At 68.4% G+C, this 20,078-nt stretch overlaps 1 protein-coding gene across 2 annotated transcripts; it reads left to right on the forward strand.

Annotated features, from left to right (window-relative positions):
* Positions 1-4,247: 4,247 nt before the first annotated feature.
* Positions 4,248-20,062, forward strand: THRA (thyroid hormone receptor alpha). Of its 2 annotated transcripts, none has more exons than XM_021532921.4 (10): positions 4,248-4,379; positions 9,697-9,745; positions 10,611-10,830; positions 12,103-12,164; positions 13,819-13,919; positions 14,001-14,148; positions 14,643-14,848; positions 15,631-15,777; positions 15,869-16,127; positions 17,107-20,062. In XM_021532921.4, the coding sequence occupies exons 3-10, from the start codon at positions 10,778-10,780 to the stop codon at positions 17,355-17,357; spliced, it is 1,227 nt and encodes a 408-aa protein (XP_021388596.1). In that variant the 5' UTR covers positions 4,248-4,379; positions 9,697-9,745; positions 10,611-10,777; the 3' UTR covers positions 17,358-20,062. The 2 variants fall into 2 exon arrangements, with proteins under 2 accessions (XP_021388596.1, XP_077644433.1); XM_077788307.2 differs by having other exon boundaries at positions 4,255-4,379; positions 9,700-9,745.
* Positions 20,063-20,078: the final 16 nt, after the last annotated feature.

Genomic DNA, 20,078 nt, shown 5'->3' on the forward strand with positions numbered 1-20,078 from the left:
CAGAGGTGAGTGTGCAAATAGGGTGTGTGTGCAAACACGGGGTGAGAATGGGGGGTTGAAAACACGGGAGTGGGCAAATAGGGGCGGGTGTGCAAATAGCAGGGGTGTGGAAAGGTGGGGGGGTACAAACACGGGGGGAAGGATACGTGTGAAAATGAGGAGTTGTGCAAAGACAGGGTGAGTGTAAGAACAGGGGATGTACAAACGGGGTAAGTGTAAGAACAGGGGATGTACAAACGGGGTAAGTGTAAAAACAAGGGATGTGCAAAAATGGTGCAAAGGCGTGAGTGTGCAAAGGCTCTGGGGTGGCAGCACGGATCTCCCAGCATGTTTCTCTGTGCGTTTGTGCAGGTGTGCACACAGGACAGTGTGTGTGCACGTGTGTACACACAGATGTACAGATGTTCACACACGCACACACATGAGCACAGGTGTGCACACCAGTGTGTGAGCACAGAGGTGTGCCCGCGTGCGTGTGCAACCACAGGCGTGCACTGAGGACTGCGTGTGACACAGGCGGGTGTGTTCACACGTGTGGATGCACATGAGTGTGTGCGGTGTGTGTCTGTGTGTGTTGTTGCACACACGCGCAGACACCAGCACCCCCGGGCGGGTGTGCACGCACAGGTACCAGCGCAGGGGTGGGCACACACGCGTGTGCAAGGCCGTGTGCTGCAGACACGTGTGTGCACACACGTGGCGCCGCCATGGGCCTGGGCTGCCCCCCACCCCCTCCCTGCAGTACCAGCAGCTAAAAATATCCCCAGGGATGGTGCCAGCCGTCGCCATGGCAACGGGAGGATGGGGAGCAAGGCTGGGGGGCAGCCCCCCAGAACTGACAGCCCCCCCCAGTACTCCCAGCGCACCAACCCTCCCAGAATGCCCCCAATAGCCCCCCAGCACCCCTCCTGCAACCCAAACACCCCCAGGCCTCTGCACCCCTAGAACACTCCCAGCCCCCCCAAAACCCTCAGTACCCCCAGAATTCCCCAAGGGAACCCCCAAGGCTCAGGAGCAGGGTGAAGACCTCCAGGGGGGCTGGGGTGGGAGCTCAGTCACACCCCCCCCCCCTCCGCGCTGCTCCGGGGGGGTTTCGCGGCCCCTTAATTCCCCGGTTAATCATTCATGGGGCCGGGGCGCAGCAAATCCCCCCGTGCCGGGGCCGGGATTAAGCGGGCCAGCGGCTGCCCGGGCGGCGAGGGGCCCCGGCGGCGGGGGGGACACCCCGGCAGCGGGGGGGTCCCGCCGGGGGGGAGCCCTATCCATGAGGAGGGATTTCCTGTGCAAGGGGGGGGTCGCTTCCCACAGCTGGCCGTGGAACAGACACCACGGGGGTCTCCAGGCAGGAGGGGCTCTGAGGAGCCCTGCTGGACCCCCCCAACCCCGGCACAGCACCCCCAAACTCCGGGGCAGGGGTGGTGGTGGTGGTGCTGGCAGGGTCGGGGGTGGCAGGGGGTGCTCGGGGGGTCGCAGCTCCCCGGGGTGCCGCGGGGGCGGCCGGCTGGGGGGAAGGCGTCGAAGCCTCGGCGCCTTGGCAGGGAGCCCCGGCACAGCTGCCTCCGGCCCGGGGCCGGGGGGGCCGGAAGGGGCTGGGGCCGTTCCCAGCGCCGGGGGCAAGCGAGGGGCGAGCGGGGGCCAGCGTGAGGGGCTTCCCCTTCCCACGGGGTCAGTGGGGTGGCTGGGAGCTCTGGTGCCGCGTCCTGCCGGGGGGCACATGGCTGCTGACTGGTGTTTGGTGGGGTGTGAAGGATCTGATCCGGGATAGAGGGACACCCCCATGGGGCCGTCCGGACCCCCCAGTTGGTGGTGGGTGCTGCCCCATGGGGGTAGCCAGTGCTGGGGATGGAGGTGCCTGGTGTCATCACCTTCTTGGGGGTCCTGGGGGGCACCACTGGTGACTTGGGGCTATATTTAGTGTTTCTGCCACAGAGCAGCGGGGTGAACTTTAATGAGCGTGTTCCAGCCAACTAGAGCAGCACAGCCCCTCTAAATCCCAAATCCCCTCAGATCAGGGTCTGCCACAGGGCACAAGGTCCCCACTCTACTGGGGCAGTGCAGAGACCTGTGGTGGCACTGGGGGAACCTCAGTGGGGACGGGGAGCTGGTGATGAGCGCGAGAAGCGCCTGTCTGTGTGCTCCAGAGAGGCCACAGGCAAACTCCAGCTCTGCCTCAGTTTCCCCAATGGGATAGAGGCTGTCAGGCAACCTCAAGCAGGGGGATCTGGGGACATGAGGTGGTGTTGAGATGGCTGAGCCCCATAGGCTGGGGGCAGGCGAGCTCAGCCACAGCCTTATCGCGGGCAGACGGCTGCGGGGGGCCGTGGCCGAGCCGTGTTTGCTGAGGATAAAGTGTACGGAACAGGCGGGGAGGGACGGGGGGGCCGTCACGCTGCTGCTGCCCCGCCACGCTGGGACCGCCAGCCGTGCGGATGAGGGCCCCAGGGTGACCCGGGGGGCCAGGGGATCGATGGGGGCTATGGGGACCACCGGCCTGTGGGGACCGGGGGCAGCAGGAGGTCCATGGGTTCTGTGGCAGTCCCAGGTGTCGCTCTCCTCCATCCGCTGGGTACCCCCATCCCCTGGCGACCACCTTCCCCTGGGGACTCGCATTACCTGGGGACCACCATCCCCTGGAGATCCCCGGGTAGCACTGCCCCCTTGTTGTCCCCATTCTGAGCAGCACCGTGCCCTGACAGCCGCTGGCCCGTGGGGACCCCCCCCTCACCTTCCCTGGGTGTTGCCTGCGCTCCCCAAGTGTGGGAAACCATCCCCTGGGTACACCCCTCCCAAGGAAACCTTCATCCCTTGGAGACCCTCCTCTCCTAGAAGCCTTCATGCCCGGGAGACCCCCATCCCCCTCATCCCCTGGGTATCACCGCACCGCCCGTGCAGCCCAGGGAGGGGGGTACCCAGGGGGCTGGGGGGTGGGGGGCGGCCAGACTGAACCCCCCGGGGGTCCCAGGGCCGAGCTGCGGGGCTCCGGGCGGGGATGAGGGGGGCGGCAGAGCCGCTTTAAGCCCGGGCATGACGGGACGTGTAGTCCGGGGAGGAAAAGGGGGGGCTGGGAGCACGGGCTGCTGGGAAGGGGGTGGGGTGGCACGGCCGGGTCGGTGGGCGACCCTCAGCGCCCTCCCCAGTGATCCCCCCCGGGCTCCCGGTGCCGCCGCCATCCCCAGCCCCACGGCGGCTCCGGGTCCGGCCCCACAGCGGGGTACGACCCCCGTTGTTCCCCGTCCCACACATCCCCCGGGGGGCGCAGGGGCAGGGCCCCCCGACGTGCGGGTGTCCTGCGGGATTGTCTCCTGCCCGGGGCGGTGTGGATCTGAGGGGGACCCCCGTGTCTGGTGTGTGCCCCTCCCCGGGCCGGGCTGGGCATCCGGGGTGTGGAGCTGCCCCTTGCCTCGTGGGCACTGTCACCAAGCCCCATGGGGACTGTCCCAGATCTCCTTGAGCATCATCTCCACCCCACCGCCACCCAGCGAGGGCACCGTCCCAGCCCTTCCTGGGTGCTGTCCCCAAATCCTGTAGGGTCACTGTCACTATCACAGCATCGCCGTGGGCACCGTCCCCAGCTCCCTGCGGGTGCCGTGCCCTGCCCTCGTGGACACCAGGTTGTCACTGTCACAGCATCCCCGTGGGTGCTGTTCCCAGTGCCTGTGGGTACCATCCCCGCCCTGCCACGGGCATCCCCCTGGGCCTCCCTGGGCACCGTCTCCGGTCCCCCTTCGGTACAGCCCGCCACGCGGTGGTCGCCATCCCCCGTCCCTGTTGTCACTGTCACGACATCCCCGTGAGCACCGTCCCAAACTCCTGTGGGCACCAGCTTCACCCCACCACGAGCACCGCCCCAGGATCCCGGGGCCCCAAACTCCCGTGGGCACTGTCCCCACCTCCCCGTGGGTGCCGTCCCCAACCCCCGTGGCCACTTCCCCTAGCCCCCCCTGCACACAGCCCCCCACCCTGTGCTCACCACCCCCCGTCCTCGTTGTCGCTGTCACCACATCCCCGTGGGCACCGTCAGGGCTGCCACCACGCACCCTGCCACGGCCACCATCCCCACCCCGTGATCCCCGTGTGCCTCTCTGCCCACCCCGGTGTCACCCTCCCGCGGTCCGCCCGGACCCCGCCGCTCCCCCGTGGGTCCCCACGCGGGGCCGGGCGCGGCGGGTGCAGGGAGCGGCTGCGGCCGGCGGAGGGGGCTGCGGCCGCGGCGGAGCGGAGCGGGCGGGCGGCGGGGCCGGGGGAGGGAGGAGCCAGCGCCGTTCGTCCGCCGCCGCCGCCGCCGCTGCGCCCCGCTCCGCTCCGAGCCCCGCACCGCCGCTCCGAGCCCCGCTCCGCACCCCGCACCGCCGCTCCGCGCCCGCCGCCGTCGACCTCAGGTACGGCCCGAGCGGCCCCGCCGGCCCGAGCGGCCCCGCCACCCTCCGGTTGTTTACCGCCGCCCCCCCCGGGCCCCCCCGGCTGAGCACGGGCTCAGTTCGGTGCGTGGAATGGGGGGCTGGGGGGCGATCGGGTCGGGAGGCTCGGGACCCGCGGAGAGCTCGGGGGCCGCGAACCGCGAGGAAAAAACACGGGGAGAGATTTTTTTTTTTTTTTCCTTGGAAAATCCGGGCGTTTGGCGTGGGGCGGGGGGGCCGCGTTCCCCCGTGGGGGGCGGGGGGGGGGCACCGCGCCCCCCATCCCCACCGCACCCGCCGCTGCTGCATGCGGGGCACGGCGCTGCCCCCCGCCCGCCACGCCACGCCACGGGGGCAGCCCCCCCCCGGTGTGGCCCCCCGGCCCCGCGGCCCCCCCGTGGCCGTGGCGTGGCGGCGTGGCGGGGTCCGGGCCGCGGCGTGGCTCTGCGGTGATGGGCGCGGGGCCGCGCCGTGGGCAGGTCGCGGGGCCGGGCCGTGGGCAGGCCGTGGCCCTGTCGCGGCGGGGGGGGGAGAACCGTGGACGGCCGGGCCGTGACGGTGCCGTGGAGTGTCCGTGAGGGCTTTAGGGGCCCCTGTGTCCGCTCCCCCGCACCCACTGCGCAGGGCTGCAGGAATGCTGCGATTTTTTAATTTTTAAAATTTAAAAATATTTTTTAAATTTTTTTTTTTTTTTTTTTTGCGCCGAGAGCAGAGAGCGGGGGGGGGGGCGGGGGGGCGGTTCGGCCGCTCCCGGTTAGGGCGGGGGCAGCGGGGGGGCGTCCCCGGTGCGGCGGGGCGGAGGGGGGGCTCTAGCCCCGCACCACAGGCTTCGCCCTGAGCGGGGCGCGGGGCGTGGCGGGGGCTCCCCTCTGCACGGCGCCCCGCGGTCCCGCGGGATGTCCCCCACCCCAACCCCGGGGGGGGCGGATCCTGCCCCCGCTCCGGTGTCGCCGCCGGGGTTAGGGATGCGGTCCCAACCGGACTGTGGCGCGTCCCCACTGTGCGATGCGGGGAAACTGAGGCAGGGGCGGGCGGGCGCCACGGCCAAGGTCACCCCGGGACCGCGACCTTCAGCCGTGACCCCCCCCGCCGGGGGCTGCCACCGGCACCGACACCGGAGCCGCACCGGGAGGCCGGGCTGCGCCTCACCCCGCCTGACCCTCGACGGCACCGGGGACCCCCGCGGCTCCGCTGGAGCGCTAGGGGGACCGGGGCCGCCGTGGGGCGCGGGCAAACCCCGGTGGAACCGGTTTGGGGGGGGCTCCCCTGCCCGGGGGTCTTGGCGCAGGGTGGGGACGCGGCGCGTCCCCCCCTCCCCACGGCAGTGCCGTGCGGCTGCGTGTGCCCCCCGCAACGGTGCGGGCCCCGCGGGCCGGGGGAGCGGGATCCTCGCACGGGGGTTCTCCCCGGCACCCCTTACCCTCCCGCCGCCGTGACCTTCGCGGGGCCGCGGCGTGGTCGCTCCGCGGACGGGCTCCCGGAGGGGCGAGCGCGGGTTCCGTACACACCCGGTGTCCCGCACTCTGCGGAGCGGGAACGGGGGGGCTGCGGGCGCACCCCCGGACCCCTCCCGACGGGCGGCGGCTGCAGGAAGCTGAAACCCCCCGCCCCCCATCGGCTCCGCTCGTCGCCCCGCGAGTGCATTCCCGGGTCAGCGGAGCCCGAAGCAGCGGCGGGGCCGCCCCGGGGGTCCCATCCCGCGGACCCCCGGCCCCGCCGGACCCCGCGCAGCCGCCGGTGCGTGGAGGCGGGGCCGGACGCGTGGGTCCCCCTCCGGACTGGGGGGGAAGAGGAGGAGGAGAAGAGGGGCCGCGGTGCAGGCGAAGGCGGGCGCGGGCTGCGCTCCCAGGGCCCCGCTCAGGCTGGATGCGGGCGGGGGGCGCAGCGGGGTCCGGCCCCCGGGGCGGTGCCGTTCGGGATGTCCCCTGCGCTGCAGACCCTCGGACAGGGTCGGCTGACTGCAGGAGCACTGCGAGGATTGTCCCTGGTGTCCCCTTCTCAGGGGGCGATGGGTTCCCACGGGCAATCTCGGTTCCGTGTCCCGGTGCCTGTCCCTGTGTCCCCTCGTGGGTGCCCACGCTGGGCACCTCGTGGTGGCCGCCTCCCCCTTTCAAGCAGGGCCCCCCCGGGAGGGGACCCAGGAGCTCTCCCCCCCCCCCCGTTCCCTGCACGTGAACCAGAGCCCCCGATTTAGAAACGTCCCATGCCGTGCCAAGGGCTGAGAATAGCTCCCGGCGTCCCAGCACACCTCCTGGGGCCAGGGGCACCCCGCGGGGCTCGGGGCCCGCAGCCACCCCCAAGAGCTGAGACTGGGCACACTCAGCACACACCAGGTGCTCAGGGGTCCCTGTTGGGTGACCTTCGTGGCCTGGACAAGCGGTGACATCGGGATGAGCCGCATCCTGTGTGCTGGCACAGGGGACACGGGGCTGGGGATATGGGAGTGTGGCTCTTTCTCTGCCAGGCAGCCCCGGTGGGAAGGGAAGCTGAAGCGGGATGGGGAAAAGGAGGCACAGCTGAATGCTCACACACAGCGGGAAGGAGTGGCCGGTGTGGCCTTGGTTGGATGTAGTGTTCTTAGGAATCCCATGGGGTTTGTGGGGGCTGCGGGGCTGGGGGCAGGTCATGGTGCAGGTCCCCACTGTGGTGATGCAGGACCCGTTGGACACAGGATTTGTCATAGGCTCAAGGCCACAACGTTGGGTGCCCAGTCAGTGTCGGGACAGGTCACCAGCCCTGCCAGTTGTCCTACGAGTGGTGGCTTCAATGAGCCATGAGCCACAGGGAGAACACAAACCCTGGCTCAGCCATCCTGTGCCACAGCACAGCCCAGACCCCACATTTGTGGGGAGGGGGCACCATGCAGGGCTCCCGTGGCACTGGGTGGGCTGCCCTGATGTCAGGCCCGTGGCATCCCCCTTGCTCGGGCTGCCCAGCTGCTGTGCATGCCTGGGATTCCTGCAGCCTCACGGCTCGGCACGGCACGGCACGCTGTCCCCACTGCCACGCGTGCCCACGGCACTGGGCACTGTGTGGCCCTGGGCATGGTGTGCCGGGCGCTGGCACAGCTGTGTGGTGAGCGCGCAGCACCAGACGCAGACATGCGTGTGGCACTTGGCACAGCCTCACACACGGGCATCGGCGTGTGCCGGGTGCTGCCAGCCGTGGCACGGCAGGTGCCCCGTGCCTGGCCACACTCCCACGTGCACGGTCGTGCCAGCCGGTGCAGCCAGGGTTTGTCAGGCAGCGGCAGATCTGTACCACCCCGGTGCCCACCGAGACGCTGCCCCGGTGCCCAGTGTGACACTGCCCCAGTGCCCACCGAGACGCTGCCCTGGTGCCCACCATGATGCTGCAATGCCTGTGGTGACACTGCCCCGGTGCCCGCACGGCCGGGTATCCCTGGCGGGCGGCCGCGGGTCTGCCCTGCCCCCAGCCCGTGTTAATCACACTAATTGGCACCGTGGCTAAAGCGCTTAGGCCCTCACCTCCCTGACCCGGCTGGCAGCTGGGCTGGGGGGGTGCTGGGACCCCCGGAGCCCATCTGTGCTGGGGGGCAGGGACACGGCACTGGCCCCGTGGGATGGCCCCGGGTATCCAGCACCCACGTCTGGCTGCACGGAGGCGGTCAGTGCCTTTGTGGAGGGGCGTCCCATTGTCTGGCGACCCCATTCCGGGGGTCCCCGGGGGTGGGGTCTGTGGGGAGCGGGGTGCTCGGTGCCCCCGCTGGGGCGAGGTGGCTCCCGCCGTCAGCCCAGCCCCGGACTTTGCCCCCGGGTTGTTTTCAGCCGCCTGCAACCACCCGACTCAGCAGAAACGCTCCCCTGGGCGTGGGGCTGGGCTGGGGGGGCGCCGGGGGGGCTCCCGCCGGCTGCCACCCCGCTCCCACCCAGCACCCACCCAGCACCTGGTGCTGCAGGTGGGACGCGCAGGTTTGGGTGCCGGCGGCGCAGGGTGGGCTGAGACCTGACTGCTCTCATCACACGTGTCCCGCTGGAGGAGGAGGAGGAAGAGGAGGAGGAGGACGAGAAGAGCCGCCTCCCGTGTCTGTCTGCCCGGGCCGCCCCAGCGCGCCCGGGATTCCTCGAGTGACGGTTCCTGGAGCGGCACCGCAGGCTCCGCCGGGTGATCCCAGGGTGCCGGTGATGCCGAGGGTGTCAGGGGGCTGCCGGGGTCTCGCTGGGGTGACGAACCCCGACCTAACGCCAGCTTTAGCCCTAAGCCTCTCTCCTTTGGGTCTGCACCCACCAGGCCACCTCAATGGGGAAACTGAGGCGGGGTGACCAAACCCACCCACAGCACGCTGGCTTTGGGGACAGCCCGCATTCCACCCCACGGCGGTTCCACCGCGACGTCGATGCACCTCGAGCCCCACACATGCAACCGAGCGTGTCGGGGCTCTGCCGGCGCCCGGGGTCCCGGGGGAGAGGGGCGGGGGGCGGCGGGGGGGCCGGTGCCCGGCGGGGGCCGCGGAGCTCTGGATCCCTGCCAGTGCCTATACTTGGAAGTTCTCCGCGCGCCGTTCCCATATGGAACAAACATTTGCTGCAGCCCCCGGCTCTATAGGTACCGCCGGCCCCAAACCCGGCCTGAGGCTGCGGCGAGGGGCGCCCAGGCCCCGTGAACCCCCCCGAGGTGGGGAGTGAACCCAGGGGTGGTGGGATGCGGTGCGGTGCCTCAGTTTCCCTGAAGAGATTGGTGCAGGCGACGCCCCCTCTTCAGGCGTTCCGGGCGACCCCTGAAGCGAACCCCTCGTGCGGCACAGGGTGCTCTGTGCACCCATGGGTGCAGCATCCCTCGCCCCACCCCATCCTTCGCTGCTCAGGGTGTCCTCAACTGGGGGAGACCAGCCGGGGCGCCCCGTACCGTGGGGGTGTCGCGGGGGCCCCCCAGCCCCGTCCGCTCGCGTTTTAAATCCGCCGGAGGAATTTCTGTGGCGGCCAAGACAAACGTGACCTACTTTCTGCTGTCCCCGCGCGGAGCGGAGGAGCCCGGGGCTGGGCACCGCGCCCGCCGCCGCCCCCCCCGCGCCCCCGGGGCTCGGGCCGAGGGCCCCCCGCGCCCCCCGCACCCCTCCGCACCGCGAGGGTCACCGAGGGGTCACGGGGGGGTGCAAACAGGACCCCCACCCCCCAATCGTACCGTGGTGCTGGGTGTCCGTGGGACGTGGAACGGGGTGGGCGCCAAGAGCCGGGGGTGCTGCTGCCATCCTGCTCCACGGGGCGCCGTGGGGGGGTCGGGGGGTGCCCCCCGGTGCTGCCCGTGCCCTCATCCCCCCCACATCGTGTCTTTGCCACAGCAGAGCTCGCGGAGGAGGGATCGCCCGGACCCCCGGCGCCCCCCATCCCGTAAGTCGCCGCCTACCCCATAAATCACCCCCCGCCCCATAGGTTGCCCACCTCACCAAGAGTCACCCCCAACCCCAGATTTGGGGGTGTGCAATGAACGCGTCAGGGCTAAGCCTGGCTCCCCAGCACAGCACCCGAGGGGCTTCCCTGGGTGGGGAGGGGCTCTGCACCCCCTCCCCGATGCTCTCCCCGCTTTTGGGGCCCCCCCCAGCCCTGCCCCAAAGGTGGGGGGAGCTCCCTGTGTGTGCTTGTGCTTTGCTGCACACTCACAGCCCTGGGCATGTTCTCAGTTTTGCACACCTGTGCACACTCACAGAGCCTTGCACAAGCCTGCACACACTCTCTCCCAGGCTGCCACAGCCTCGCACACCTGTGCACGCTCTCACACACCTGCACCTGCTCTTGCACACCCGTGCACACACTCACACACGCCCTGCACACCTGTGCATGCTCTTGCCATGGCGTGGCACACCTGTACGCGCACTTGCACACCCGTGCACATTCTCATACATCTCTGCACGCTCTGTCGCTCCCTGAATTCTCTCACAGCCTTGCACACCTGTGCGTTTCAGCCCTCCATGCACACTCTCACCCCGCTCTGCCCTCTGGCCCAGCCCCGGTGCTGTCGCACACACCCTGCACGTCGCTCCCTCCTTGTGTTCTCGCACGTCCCTCGTGCCCTTGCCCAGCCCTGGCTGCCCTTGCACGCTCCACACGTCCTTGCACACTCAAACCCAGCCCTCCCCTGATAGCCACATCTCCTGGGGGTACCCCATGGCTTCACAGCCCTCTCCTCTCTGTGTCCCCCACGGCTGGTCCCGTTCCCCACTCCGGGGATGTCCGGGCTGACGCCGCTGTCCCGCAGGGTCCGGCCCGGGATGCTGCGCGGTGCTGAGCACTGAGGGGCACCATGGGGTGCGCGGCGTAGCCCCCCGCCGTGGCCGCCCCGCCGTGGCCGCCCCGCCGTGGCCCCCGCGTGGCGCCAGAGCCCCCTCGGTCGGTGCTGAGCGCTCCTTGATGGAATTGCGGTGAATGGAACAGAAGCCCAGCACCCTGGACCCGCTGTCGGAGCCAGAGGACACCCGGTGAGACCCCACCCCAGCACGGGGACACGCGGGGGACATGTGTGGCACCGCGCTTGGCGTGTCCCTGCACATGCCTGCACCTGGCTGTGCCCCTCTGTGTCTGAACGTCGTGTGTGTCCCCAAGTGTCCCCATACCTGCTGCACGCCTGTGCTCAGTCTGTTCCTTGGTCGTGCCTGGTGTGTCCCTGTGCCTGCTGTGTCCCTTGTGTCCTCGTGTGTCTCCATGCGTGCTCATGTATGTGTCCGTGTGTCCCTGGGTGGTTGTGTATCTGTGTATCTGTCCGTGCCCCGTGTGTCCCTGTGTCCTGAGTGTCCCGTGCCCACCGCGTCCCCATCCCCGCCATGTGTCCCCATTCCCGTCCCGAACCTGCGTGTCCCCATGTCCTGGGTGCACCCCACACGTCCCCCAGCCCCCCTGCACCCCATATCCCCAATCATCCCTATGCACCCTCACCTTCTGGGTATCCCCACACGTGCCCATGTCCTGGACGTCCCCCTGCACCCCCCACATCATCAGGCGTGTCCACGCCCACCCAGGTGCCCCCCCGCGGTGTCCCCCCCACTCGTGCCCCTCCCAGCCGCCCCCTCCCCGCGGGACCCCCTCTGGCTCGCCCTCCCTGGGGTATTCCGAGCCTCCCGAGGGGGGGCGGCGCTCCGGGGTCACCTTGGGGTGAAGCCCCCCCCCCCGGTGGGGGGTTCGGGGGTCCCCGGTTCCTCCCCCCCCCACCCACGCGGGGACGGGCGCGCGCGGACCCCCGCCGCCCGCCATTGGCTGAGCCCCCGATGACGTCACTTCCCCGCTCAGCCAAAAGGACATTTTGTCTTTGACTGTGAATGAGCCCCTCCCCCACCCGCCCCTCCCCCACCCTTCCCCCGCCCCTCCCCCACCCACCCCCACCCTTTCCCTTCCCCTCCCCCACCCGCCACCCTTTCCCTTCCCCTCCTTCCCCCCCCCCCCCCACCCCGCCCGGTCCCAGCCCCCCCGGGCGGTGCCGTGTACCGGGGTGGGGTGGGGGGGTCCCGGGAGGGATGATTTTGGGGGGGGGGGTCCCCAGGGCTCTCTCCTACCCCCCCCATGCCGCCCCCCAAGGCTGGACCCCACCTGTGACATCGCCGCGTTGCGACCCCCGGGCGGGGGCTGCCCGTTTCCCAGCAGAGGAGGGGGTCCGAGGGGGATTTTGGGGTGCTGTTGGAAATTTGGGGAGCGGTGGGGGGGGGAACAGCGGGAATGTGCGGGCACCGTCCCAGCCTGTCCCCACCCCGCTCCCGCAGGTGGCTGGATGGGAAGCGCAAAAGAAAGAGCAGCCAATGTTTGGTGAAGAGCAGCATGTCAGGTACAGGCACCCCGCGGCTCCCGCTGAACCCCCCCGGGCACCCCAAAAACCCTGCTGGGCACCCCCGGGTCACCCGGGCACCTCATGTGCTCGCCGGGCTCTGCAGCCATCCCGTGTCCTGGTGGCCACCCTGGGGGTCCCGAATCTTCGCCAGGGTCCCCTCGGCACCCCATGTGTCACCTGGGCCCCCCAAGATCTACGGACACCCCACGTCCCGCATGGGCACCCCAAGATTCCCGTGTCCGTGCACCCCAGTGTCGCACGGACACCCCATGTCTCCAGATTCCCCAGAGTCCCACAGACACCCCCTGTCCCCTGTGGACACCCCGGGAACTCCCATGTCATTCCCACATACGCCCCATGTCCCTGGTGGGCAGCCCGAGGTCCCCATGCGTCCCCACGCACCCCAGAGTCCCACCCATACCCCACTCGCGTGTGTCCCCCCCGCTCCCCGCATCCCAGCAGGGTCCCCCGGGGTCCCGGTCCCCCACGTCCCCGTCGGTGCCCCGTGGCTCGGGGCGGTGCTGTCGGGGCGGCAGCGCCCTGGGGTGGGCGATAAGGGGGGCCCCGCGGGCGCTGCCCCCCGCCCTGCCCCATTCCCCGGCGGGGAGCGGCCGGCGCCGGCGGGACCCGGCGGGGGGAGGCCGGGGGGAGCCCGGGCGTCCGGCTCCCGCCCATCCCCTGCGCCCGGCCCGCTCCCCGAGGGAGGGAACACCCGGGGACCCCCGCCTCCAGCACCTGCAGAGTGGGCTCGAGGGGTCCCCACGCCTGCGGTTGTGGGAGCACGGGCGGGTGCAGCGGTTCTGGGGTGCTGGGGACGCCCCCCGAATTATGGGTGCTCTCTGCAAGGGGTACCCAGACATCCAGCCCCCACCCCTCGGGGATTCGCACATCCTGCCCACCCCCCCACCAAAACACGAGGGTGGGCTCCTGGGGTGGCGGGCACGAGGGGTTCAGGGTGCTGGGGACCATCTCATGCGTCACGGATGATCCGTGCCTCAGTTTCCCTGAGCAGTTGGTGGTGGGGAGGCTGGGGGGATTCTGGTGGGGGGGTGGTCCCCGGGCTGCCAGGCAGGGGGACCCCGGACAACAGTGGGGACAGTGTGTCTTTGTGTGCCAGGGGGATGGGGACCCCCCCGCTGCCGGTGCCCGGCTGGATAATGAGATAATGGGGGCTTTATTGGTGCGGGGGGCTCAGGCACCCCCCACACACCCCCAGCATTAACCCTTCCCTTGCCAGGGCAGACAGTGGTGGGTGTAGACAGAGGGGAAACTGAGGCACAGAGAGGGGATGATGTACTGGGCATCCCTGGCATGGGGGGTGTGGGGAATCCCTGATGCTGTGTGTGCCAACGGTCTTTGATGTGGGGTCTGCAAGAGGGTCTTTGATTCAGGATTTCTGGGGGGGTCTCTGATGTGGGGTCTGTGGGAGGGTGACTGGTACAGGGTGCTCCAGGGGTCCCTGACTTGGGGCTCCCTGGGGTTACCCTGTCACGGAGCACTCCGAGAGCCACCGACCTGGGGTGCCGTGGGGGTCCCTGCCATTGGAATTTCTGTCATGGGGTGCTCTGGGGGTGTCTCTCATGGGAATCCCTGTCTTGGAGCACCCCATGAGTCCCTGCTGTGGGGGTCCCTGACTCGGGGGTCCCCGCAGGGTACATCCCTAGTTACCTGGACAAAGATGAACAGTGTGTGGTGTGCGGGGACAAGGCCACCGGCTACCACTACCGCTGCATCACCTGCGAGGGCTGCAAGGTGAGTTGGGGCAGGGGGGGTTTGGGGGGCTCAGGGGGTGCTCAGCAGGGCTCTCTGTGTCACCCCCTGCACCCTCCCCAGGGATTTTTCCGTCGGACCATCCAGAAGAACTTGCACCCCACCTACTCCTGCAAATACGATGGGTGCTGCGTCATCGACAAGATCACCCGCAACCAGTGCCAGCTCTGCCGCTTCAAGAAGTGCATCTCCGTGGGCATGGCCATGGACTGTGAGTTGGGGGGCTCGGCCGGTGGGGCAGGTTGGGGTCCCAGCACTCTGGGGCACATTGGGGTACCCAGATCAGCTGCAGGACCAGGCTGGGCTCTCAGGTGCTGTGATGCAGCAGCGGGGTGGGATGCATGAATGGGGGGTCCCGGCTGACTGGGGGGATCCCAGATGTTAGTGTGGGGTTTTTGGGAGGTGGGTTGGGGTCCTGGTGCTACGGGGTGAGTTGGGGCACCTGGAGCAGCCCCAGGAGGAGGCTGGTGGGTCACTGAGGGGTGCTGTGCTGCAGCTGTGGGATGCATGAATGGGGGGTCCTAGCTGACTGGGGGGATCCCAGATGTTAGTGGGAGGTTTTTGGGAGGTGGGTTGGGGTCCTGGTGCTATGGGGTGTCTGGAGCAGCCCCAGGAGGAGGCTGGGGGGTCACTGAGGGGTGCTGTGCTGCAGCTGTGGGATGCTTGGATGGGGGGGATCCCGGCTGATGCTGGGGGTCCCGGCAGTGGTGCTGGATGACTCCAAGCGGGTAGCCAAGCGAAAGCTGATCGAGGAGAACCGGGAGCGGCGGCGGAAGGAGGAGATGATCAAATCCCTGCAGCACCGCCCCAACCCCAGCGCCGAGGAGTGGGAGCTGATCCACGTCGTGACAGAAGCCCACCGCAGCACCAATGCCCAGGGCAGCCACTGGAAGCAGAAGCGGAAATTCCTGGTGAGGGGATGCAGGGGAGGGATTCTGTCACCACTTTGGCTCCCCCACCCTGCCCCCAGCCCCAGCTGGGATCTGCTGGGCTCTCGCACACTCAGCACACACGTGGTGGCAGCGGCAGGGTTTGGGATGTCACCGGTGTCCTTGGGCAGTCGAGGGGGGTTGGGACATTGCTCAGTGTCCTTGAGCTGGTCACCCCCGAAGGGTTCAGGGGTGAGCAGTGACCGAAGGGGACAGCTGTGCCCGCGGGTGGCCCTGGCCCTGCCACTGGCCCTGTCACTGTCCCTGTCATGCAGCTCCCTCTCCTGGCTGCTGCACCGGCTCTGCCACCGCTGTTCCCGGTGACACGGGGGCCCAGAGGGGAGACAGGGTCCATCACTGCCCCACAGGGTCCCAGGGAAGGGGAACGGGGTCACACTGCACCCCCAACACCACTGCCCACCATGGGGGTCCCAGAGGGGGGACACGGTCACACTGCACCCCCTAACACCACTGTGGGGGCCACAGGTTGGACATGGTCACACCACACTCCCCAGTGCCACCAGGGCGGGACATGGTCACACCACACATCCAACAGCAATGCCCAGCATGGGGGTCCCAGAGGGTGACACAGTCCCACTGCACCCCCCAAACCCCACTGTTCACCGTGGGGGACACGGTCACACCACACCCCACAATGCCCCATCTGCTGGGGGGTCCCAGGGGTGACACGGTCACACCACACCCCACAATGCCACCATGGTGGTCTCAGGGGACATATGGTGACATCACCGTGTCCCCCACAGCCTGAGGACATCGGCCAGTCCCCTATGGCCTCCATGCCCGACGGGGACAAAGTCGACCTGGAGGCGTTCAGTGAGTTTACAAAAATCATCACCCCGGCCATCACCCGCGTGGTCGACTTTGCCAAAAAACTGCCCATGTTTTCAGAGGTAACGGCGGGCTGGGGACTTTGGGAGGTCTGGGGTGGTCTGCCCAGGGTCTGAATCACACCAAACCCCCCCCCCGAAACTGCCCCCAAAGCTGCCTTGCGAGGACCAGATCATCCTGCTGAAGGGGTGCTGCATGGAGATCATGTCGCTGCGGGCGGCCGTGCGCTACGACCCCGAGAGCGAGACGCTGACGCTGAGCGGGGAGATGGCGGTGAAACGCGAGCAGCTCAAGAACGGCGGCCTCGGCGTCGTCTCCGATGCCATCTTCGACCTGGGCAAGTCCCTCTCTGCCTTCAACCTGGATGACACCGAGGTGGCCCTGCTCCAGGCTGTGCTGCTCATGTCCTCAGGTAATGGTGATGGGTGGAATGGGGTGGGCGGAGTATGTCGAAGCAGATGCCCGTTGGGTGGGCATCCCAATGTTCGGAGTTCTCAGTGCCCTGGGGAGGCATTAGGTGGGCACCCTGATGGTGGCAGAGATCCCCAGCAGCTTCAGGGGGAATTGGGTGGGCACCCCCATGCCCAGAGGCTGTGCATGGGGATTGTTGTGTTGGCACCCCCTTGCCCACAACCCCCAGCATTTGGAGGGGCATTGGGTGGGCACCCCAATGCCCAAAGTCCTCATTGTGCTGGGGGTGTGTTGGGTGGGCACCCCAATGCCAGAGCCCCCAGCATCAGGTGGGCACCCATCCCGATGCCCAGAGTCCTCATTAGCCAGGGGGGTGTTGGATGGGCACTCTGATGCCAGAGTCCCCCAACATCTTCAGGGTGTGTTGGGTGGGAAATCATGTCGCCCTGGATTTTGGGTGGATTTGGGGTGTGCAATCCCAATTCACAGAGCTTCAGTCAGCTCTGGGAGGGGTCCCAGGAGCAGGAGGTGGGCACCCCAGTCCCTGGTACCCAGGAGCACAGGCTGAGCCTCTTGGTCCCCTGGGGACCCCCGCCAGGCTGACGTGGGTCTGTGGGGTGGGAACCCCAACAATCAGGGGGTGCATGGGACACTCAGCCCTGTGAGAGGGAGAATCCCTGCAGATGCTGGACTGGGAGAGGGCCTCTTCCATGGGCAGAGAATACCAGGACGACAACGAGGGGTTCAAACTAAAAAAAGGGAGATTGTGATTATTGGGAAAAAATTCCTCTCTGTGAGGGTGGTGAGGCCCTGGCACAGGGAAGTGCCCAAGGCCAGGCTGGAAGGGGCTTGGAGCACCCTGGGGCAGTGGAAGGTGACCCTGCCCATGGCAGGGGTGGGACTGGATGAGCTTGAACATCCCTTCCCACACAAACAGAGGATCCCACAATCCCCTGACGATTCCCTGCTTGTTCCTGCAGACCGGACGGGGCTGATCTGCGTGGAGAAGATCGAGAAGTGCCAGGAGACCTATCTGCTGGCCTTTGAGCACTACATCAACTACCGCAAACACAACATTCCCCACTTCTGGCCCAAGCTGCTGATGAAGGTGACGGATCTGCGGATGATCGGCGCCTGCCACGCCAGCCGCTTCCTGCACATGAAGGTGGAGTGTCCCACCGAGCTCTTCCCACCCCTCTTCCTCGAGGTCTTCGAGGACCAGGAGGTGTAGGGCCGACACCCCCCCCCCACCCTGTGCCCCCCCAACCCCACTCTGGCCCCCCCAAATCTTTCTCGTCCCCCTGTAAGGACAAGGGGATGCTGCGCCCAGGGTGGGGGTCCTGCTGTGCCCCCCAACAGCCACCCCCCCCCCCCACCGCCCCAGGACTTGACGAATTTTGTTTGTTTGCACAGGGAAGGGCCCCGACGGTCGAGCGTTCCCTTTATTGTCCTTCTCTTCGTAGATTATTATTTTTTAAGCATTTATTTCCCTCCCTGAGAGGCTAAAATATTAAACTAACTGCACTTTGGAAGGAGGAGGAGGAGGAGGAGGAAGAGCAGGGAGGAGAGGAGGGGGCTCTGGGCTGCACAGGGAGAGGCTGCCCCGGCTGGGGGGCCATGGCCATATGCACTTTTGGCCGGGCAGCAATTTGGGGGGCTGGGGTGGGGGCCAGGACTCCCCTCCATAGCAGGGCAGGGGCTGGGACCCCCATAGTGGGGTGGGGGCCAGGACCCCCCCCACAGCAGGGCGGGGGCACAGGGGGGGCACAGCGGTGGGGACGGGGACCCCAGCCCGTCGGGGTGCAGGGCTGGTGGGGCCCCCCCCCCAGCCCACTGGGTCTGCCCCGGCTGGGGTGACCCCCCCTGTGTCCCCCCTTTATCCCCACATTTGGGGCCAGAATTGGGGTTTTGGGGGTTCTTCTGTCTTTTTTGGGCTGAGACGAGACAATTTTGTGCCAAGCGCCGCGGATGGTGGGCGCTGCAGGACACTGGGGGGGGGACCACTCCCCCCCCAAACCCCCCAACTTTTCCGTTGTCCTTTTTTTGTTGTTTTTCCCCTTGTCCTCGTGGGTTTTGTCGTGTCCGTCAGGAGTTGCAAAGGCCCCGGAGGCGCCGGCGGGGGGGCGGTGGGTGCCCCCCCGGGACCCCCAAATGCACTACTGCCCCAGCCCCCCGGCAGCAGCACTTTGGGGGGGCTGCACCCCCCAACCGCCCCCCCAATGCTCCCGGGGGGACAGGGCTGAGGCGGGGGCTGGCAGGGGGAATCCCACAGGGGGCTTGAGGTGGGGTGGGGGGGGGCACAGCTGCAAGGGGGCACCCGGGAATGGTTTTATCACCTTTTTACCCCCCCCCAAATTTAGGTTTGTGAATTTTTTCTTACCTCAGGCGGAGGCCGAGGGGGGGTGCGGGCCGGGGGGGGGCCGGCAAGGCAGGCCGGGCCCACCTAAGCTAATATATATATATATATATATATAAATATATATAAAATATATAATTTTTGTAATTAAAAAAAAAAATCTTTTTACGGGTCGTTTAAAAGCAGAAAATCCCAACACCAGACACGTCCCCCCCCACACAGGCACAGGGGGCCGGGCTGGGCTCCCCCCACACCCCAGACTCCCCCCAGCCATGGGGGTTGTGTCGGGGGGCCCCGCCAGACCCCTTGCAGCTGGGTTGGGGGGCACAGCGGGGCTGCGGCACCCCGGGGTGCCCTGGGTGGGGGCGCCCACCCCCAGTCACAAGTACCAGCGCTGGATTTGACCTTGGTGCAAAATGTCTTAAACCCCCACCCAGGGGCCTGGCTCGGGGGGGCCTGGCTCGGGGGTCCCCGGTTTGGGGGTCCCCGGTTTGGGGGTGCCGGCAGCACCGGCTGCGGGCAGTGCTATAGGAGCCGAACGCTAACGCCCGCACTGGGGGGGCGCAGGTTTGGGGGTTCGCCCCCCACCCCTGGCAGCACCGGTCCCAGCGCGTGCCTTCGGGCCACGGGCGAGGCCGTGGCACCCGGGTGATGCCCCCAACGCCCGGTGCTGCCGTGCCATGTTGCTGCCACGGCCACGCGTGTTGGTGCCGCGGCCACGCGCGTGGGCATCACGCCAGCGCCGTGGCTGTGCCGTGTCGGTGACAGAGCGAGGCACGCTGGCGCGACGCCGCTGCCACGGCCACGCGTGTTGGTGCCGTGGCCGTGCCGTGTCGGTGCTGTGGCAACTCCTGTTGGTGCAATGACGGCGCCGTGCCGGTGCCGTGTCCCCGTGCTGCCCGCGTGTCCCCGCACACGCTCCGTGTGACACCGCGCGCTCCCGTCGCGACACGGCAGCGCCGTCGCGGGACGTGTCTTAATCAGCCCCCGTGACCCCCGCCCCGAGCGGCCACACGGGGCCCTGGGGCAGCTTGTCCCGGGGTGGGGGGCTCACCACAGCCCCCCCCACACCCGCTGCCCCCCGCACGCCCCCCACCCTCTAATTCCCCCCACGCCCCCCCCCCGGGCCGTCCCCGCGTCTCCGTCTCGCGTCGCCATCGCACGTCCAGCATCCAGCGTCGGTCCCGGGGGGCCACACCGGTGCCCCCCACCCTTGCGCCACCTCCCCCGGGCCACCCCCGCCCCGCGTCCCCCTCCCCGTCCCCGTGCCCCCCGTCCCCCCCCAAGCACATACCTCATGGCTCCCGGAGCTGCCCCTGCCCGCGGGCGTCGAGCCCGGCCAGCACCTGGCCCAGCACAGCCCGGCCCGGCTCGGCTCGGCGCGCCCCACGCGGGGTCCCCCACTATGCAGGGTGCTGAGGGGGGTGGGGTGGGGGGGGGGTCGCGGCCGGCGTCGCTGAATGTAGGGGCGCGGGCCGGGGGGGCCGTGGAGCCCCCGTGACAATCACAGTCTGTGACGTGCGATTTTAAACCCTTTTGTGTTTTGGTCAGGATTTTAAAGAAAGATATTTTTATGGTAATTGTTGCTGGTCTATT

This window comes from Lonchura striata, chromosome 27, assembly GCF_050655825.1.
Source record: "Lonchura striata isolate lonStrDom1 chromosome 27, ASM5065582v1, whole genome shotgun sequence".
In the NCBI taxonomy this organism is placed as follows: domain Eukaryota; kingdom Metazoa; phylum Chordata; class Aves; order Passeriformes; family Estrildidae; genus Lonchura; species Lonchura striata.

What these genes read in the sequence shown, in the direction of transcription:
- THRA (XM_021532921.4), top strand. Translation starts at nt 10,778, where the DNA reads ATGGAACAGAAGCCCAGCACCCTGGACCCGCTGTCGGAGCCAGAGGAC. An exon ending in CGTGGGCATGGCCATGGACT is followed by an intron (nt 14,149 to 14,642) that starts GTGAGTTGGGGG and finishes GGGTCCCGGCAG; the next exon opens with TGGTGCTGGATGACTCCAAG. An exon ending in AACTGCCCATGTTTTCAGAG is followed by an intron (nt 15,778 to 15,868) that starts GTAACGGCGGGC and finishes CTGCCCCCAAAG; the next exon opens with CTGCCTTGCGAGGACCAGAT.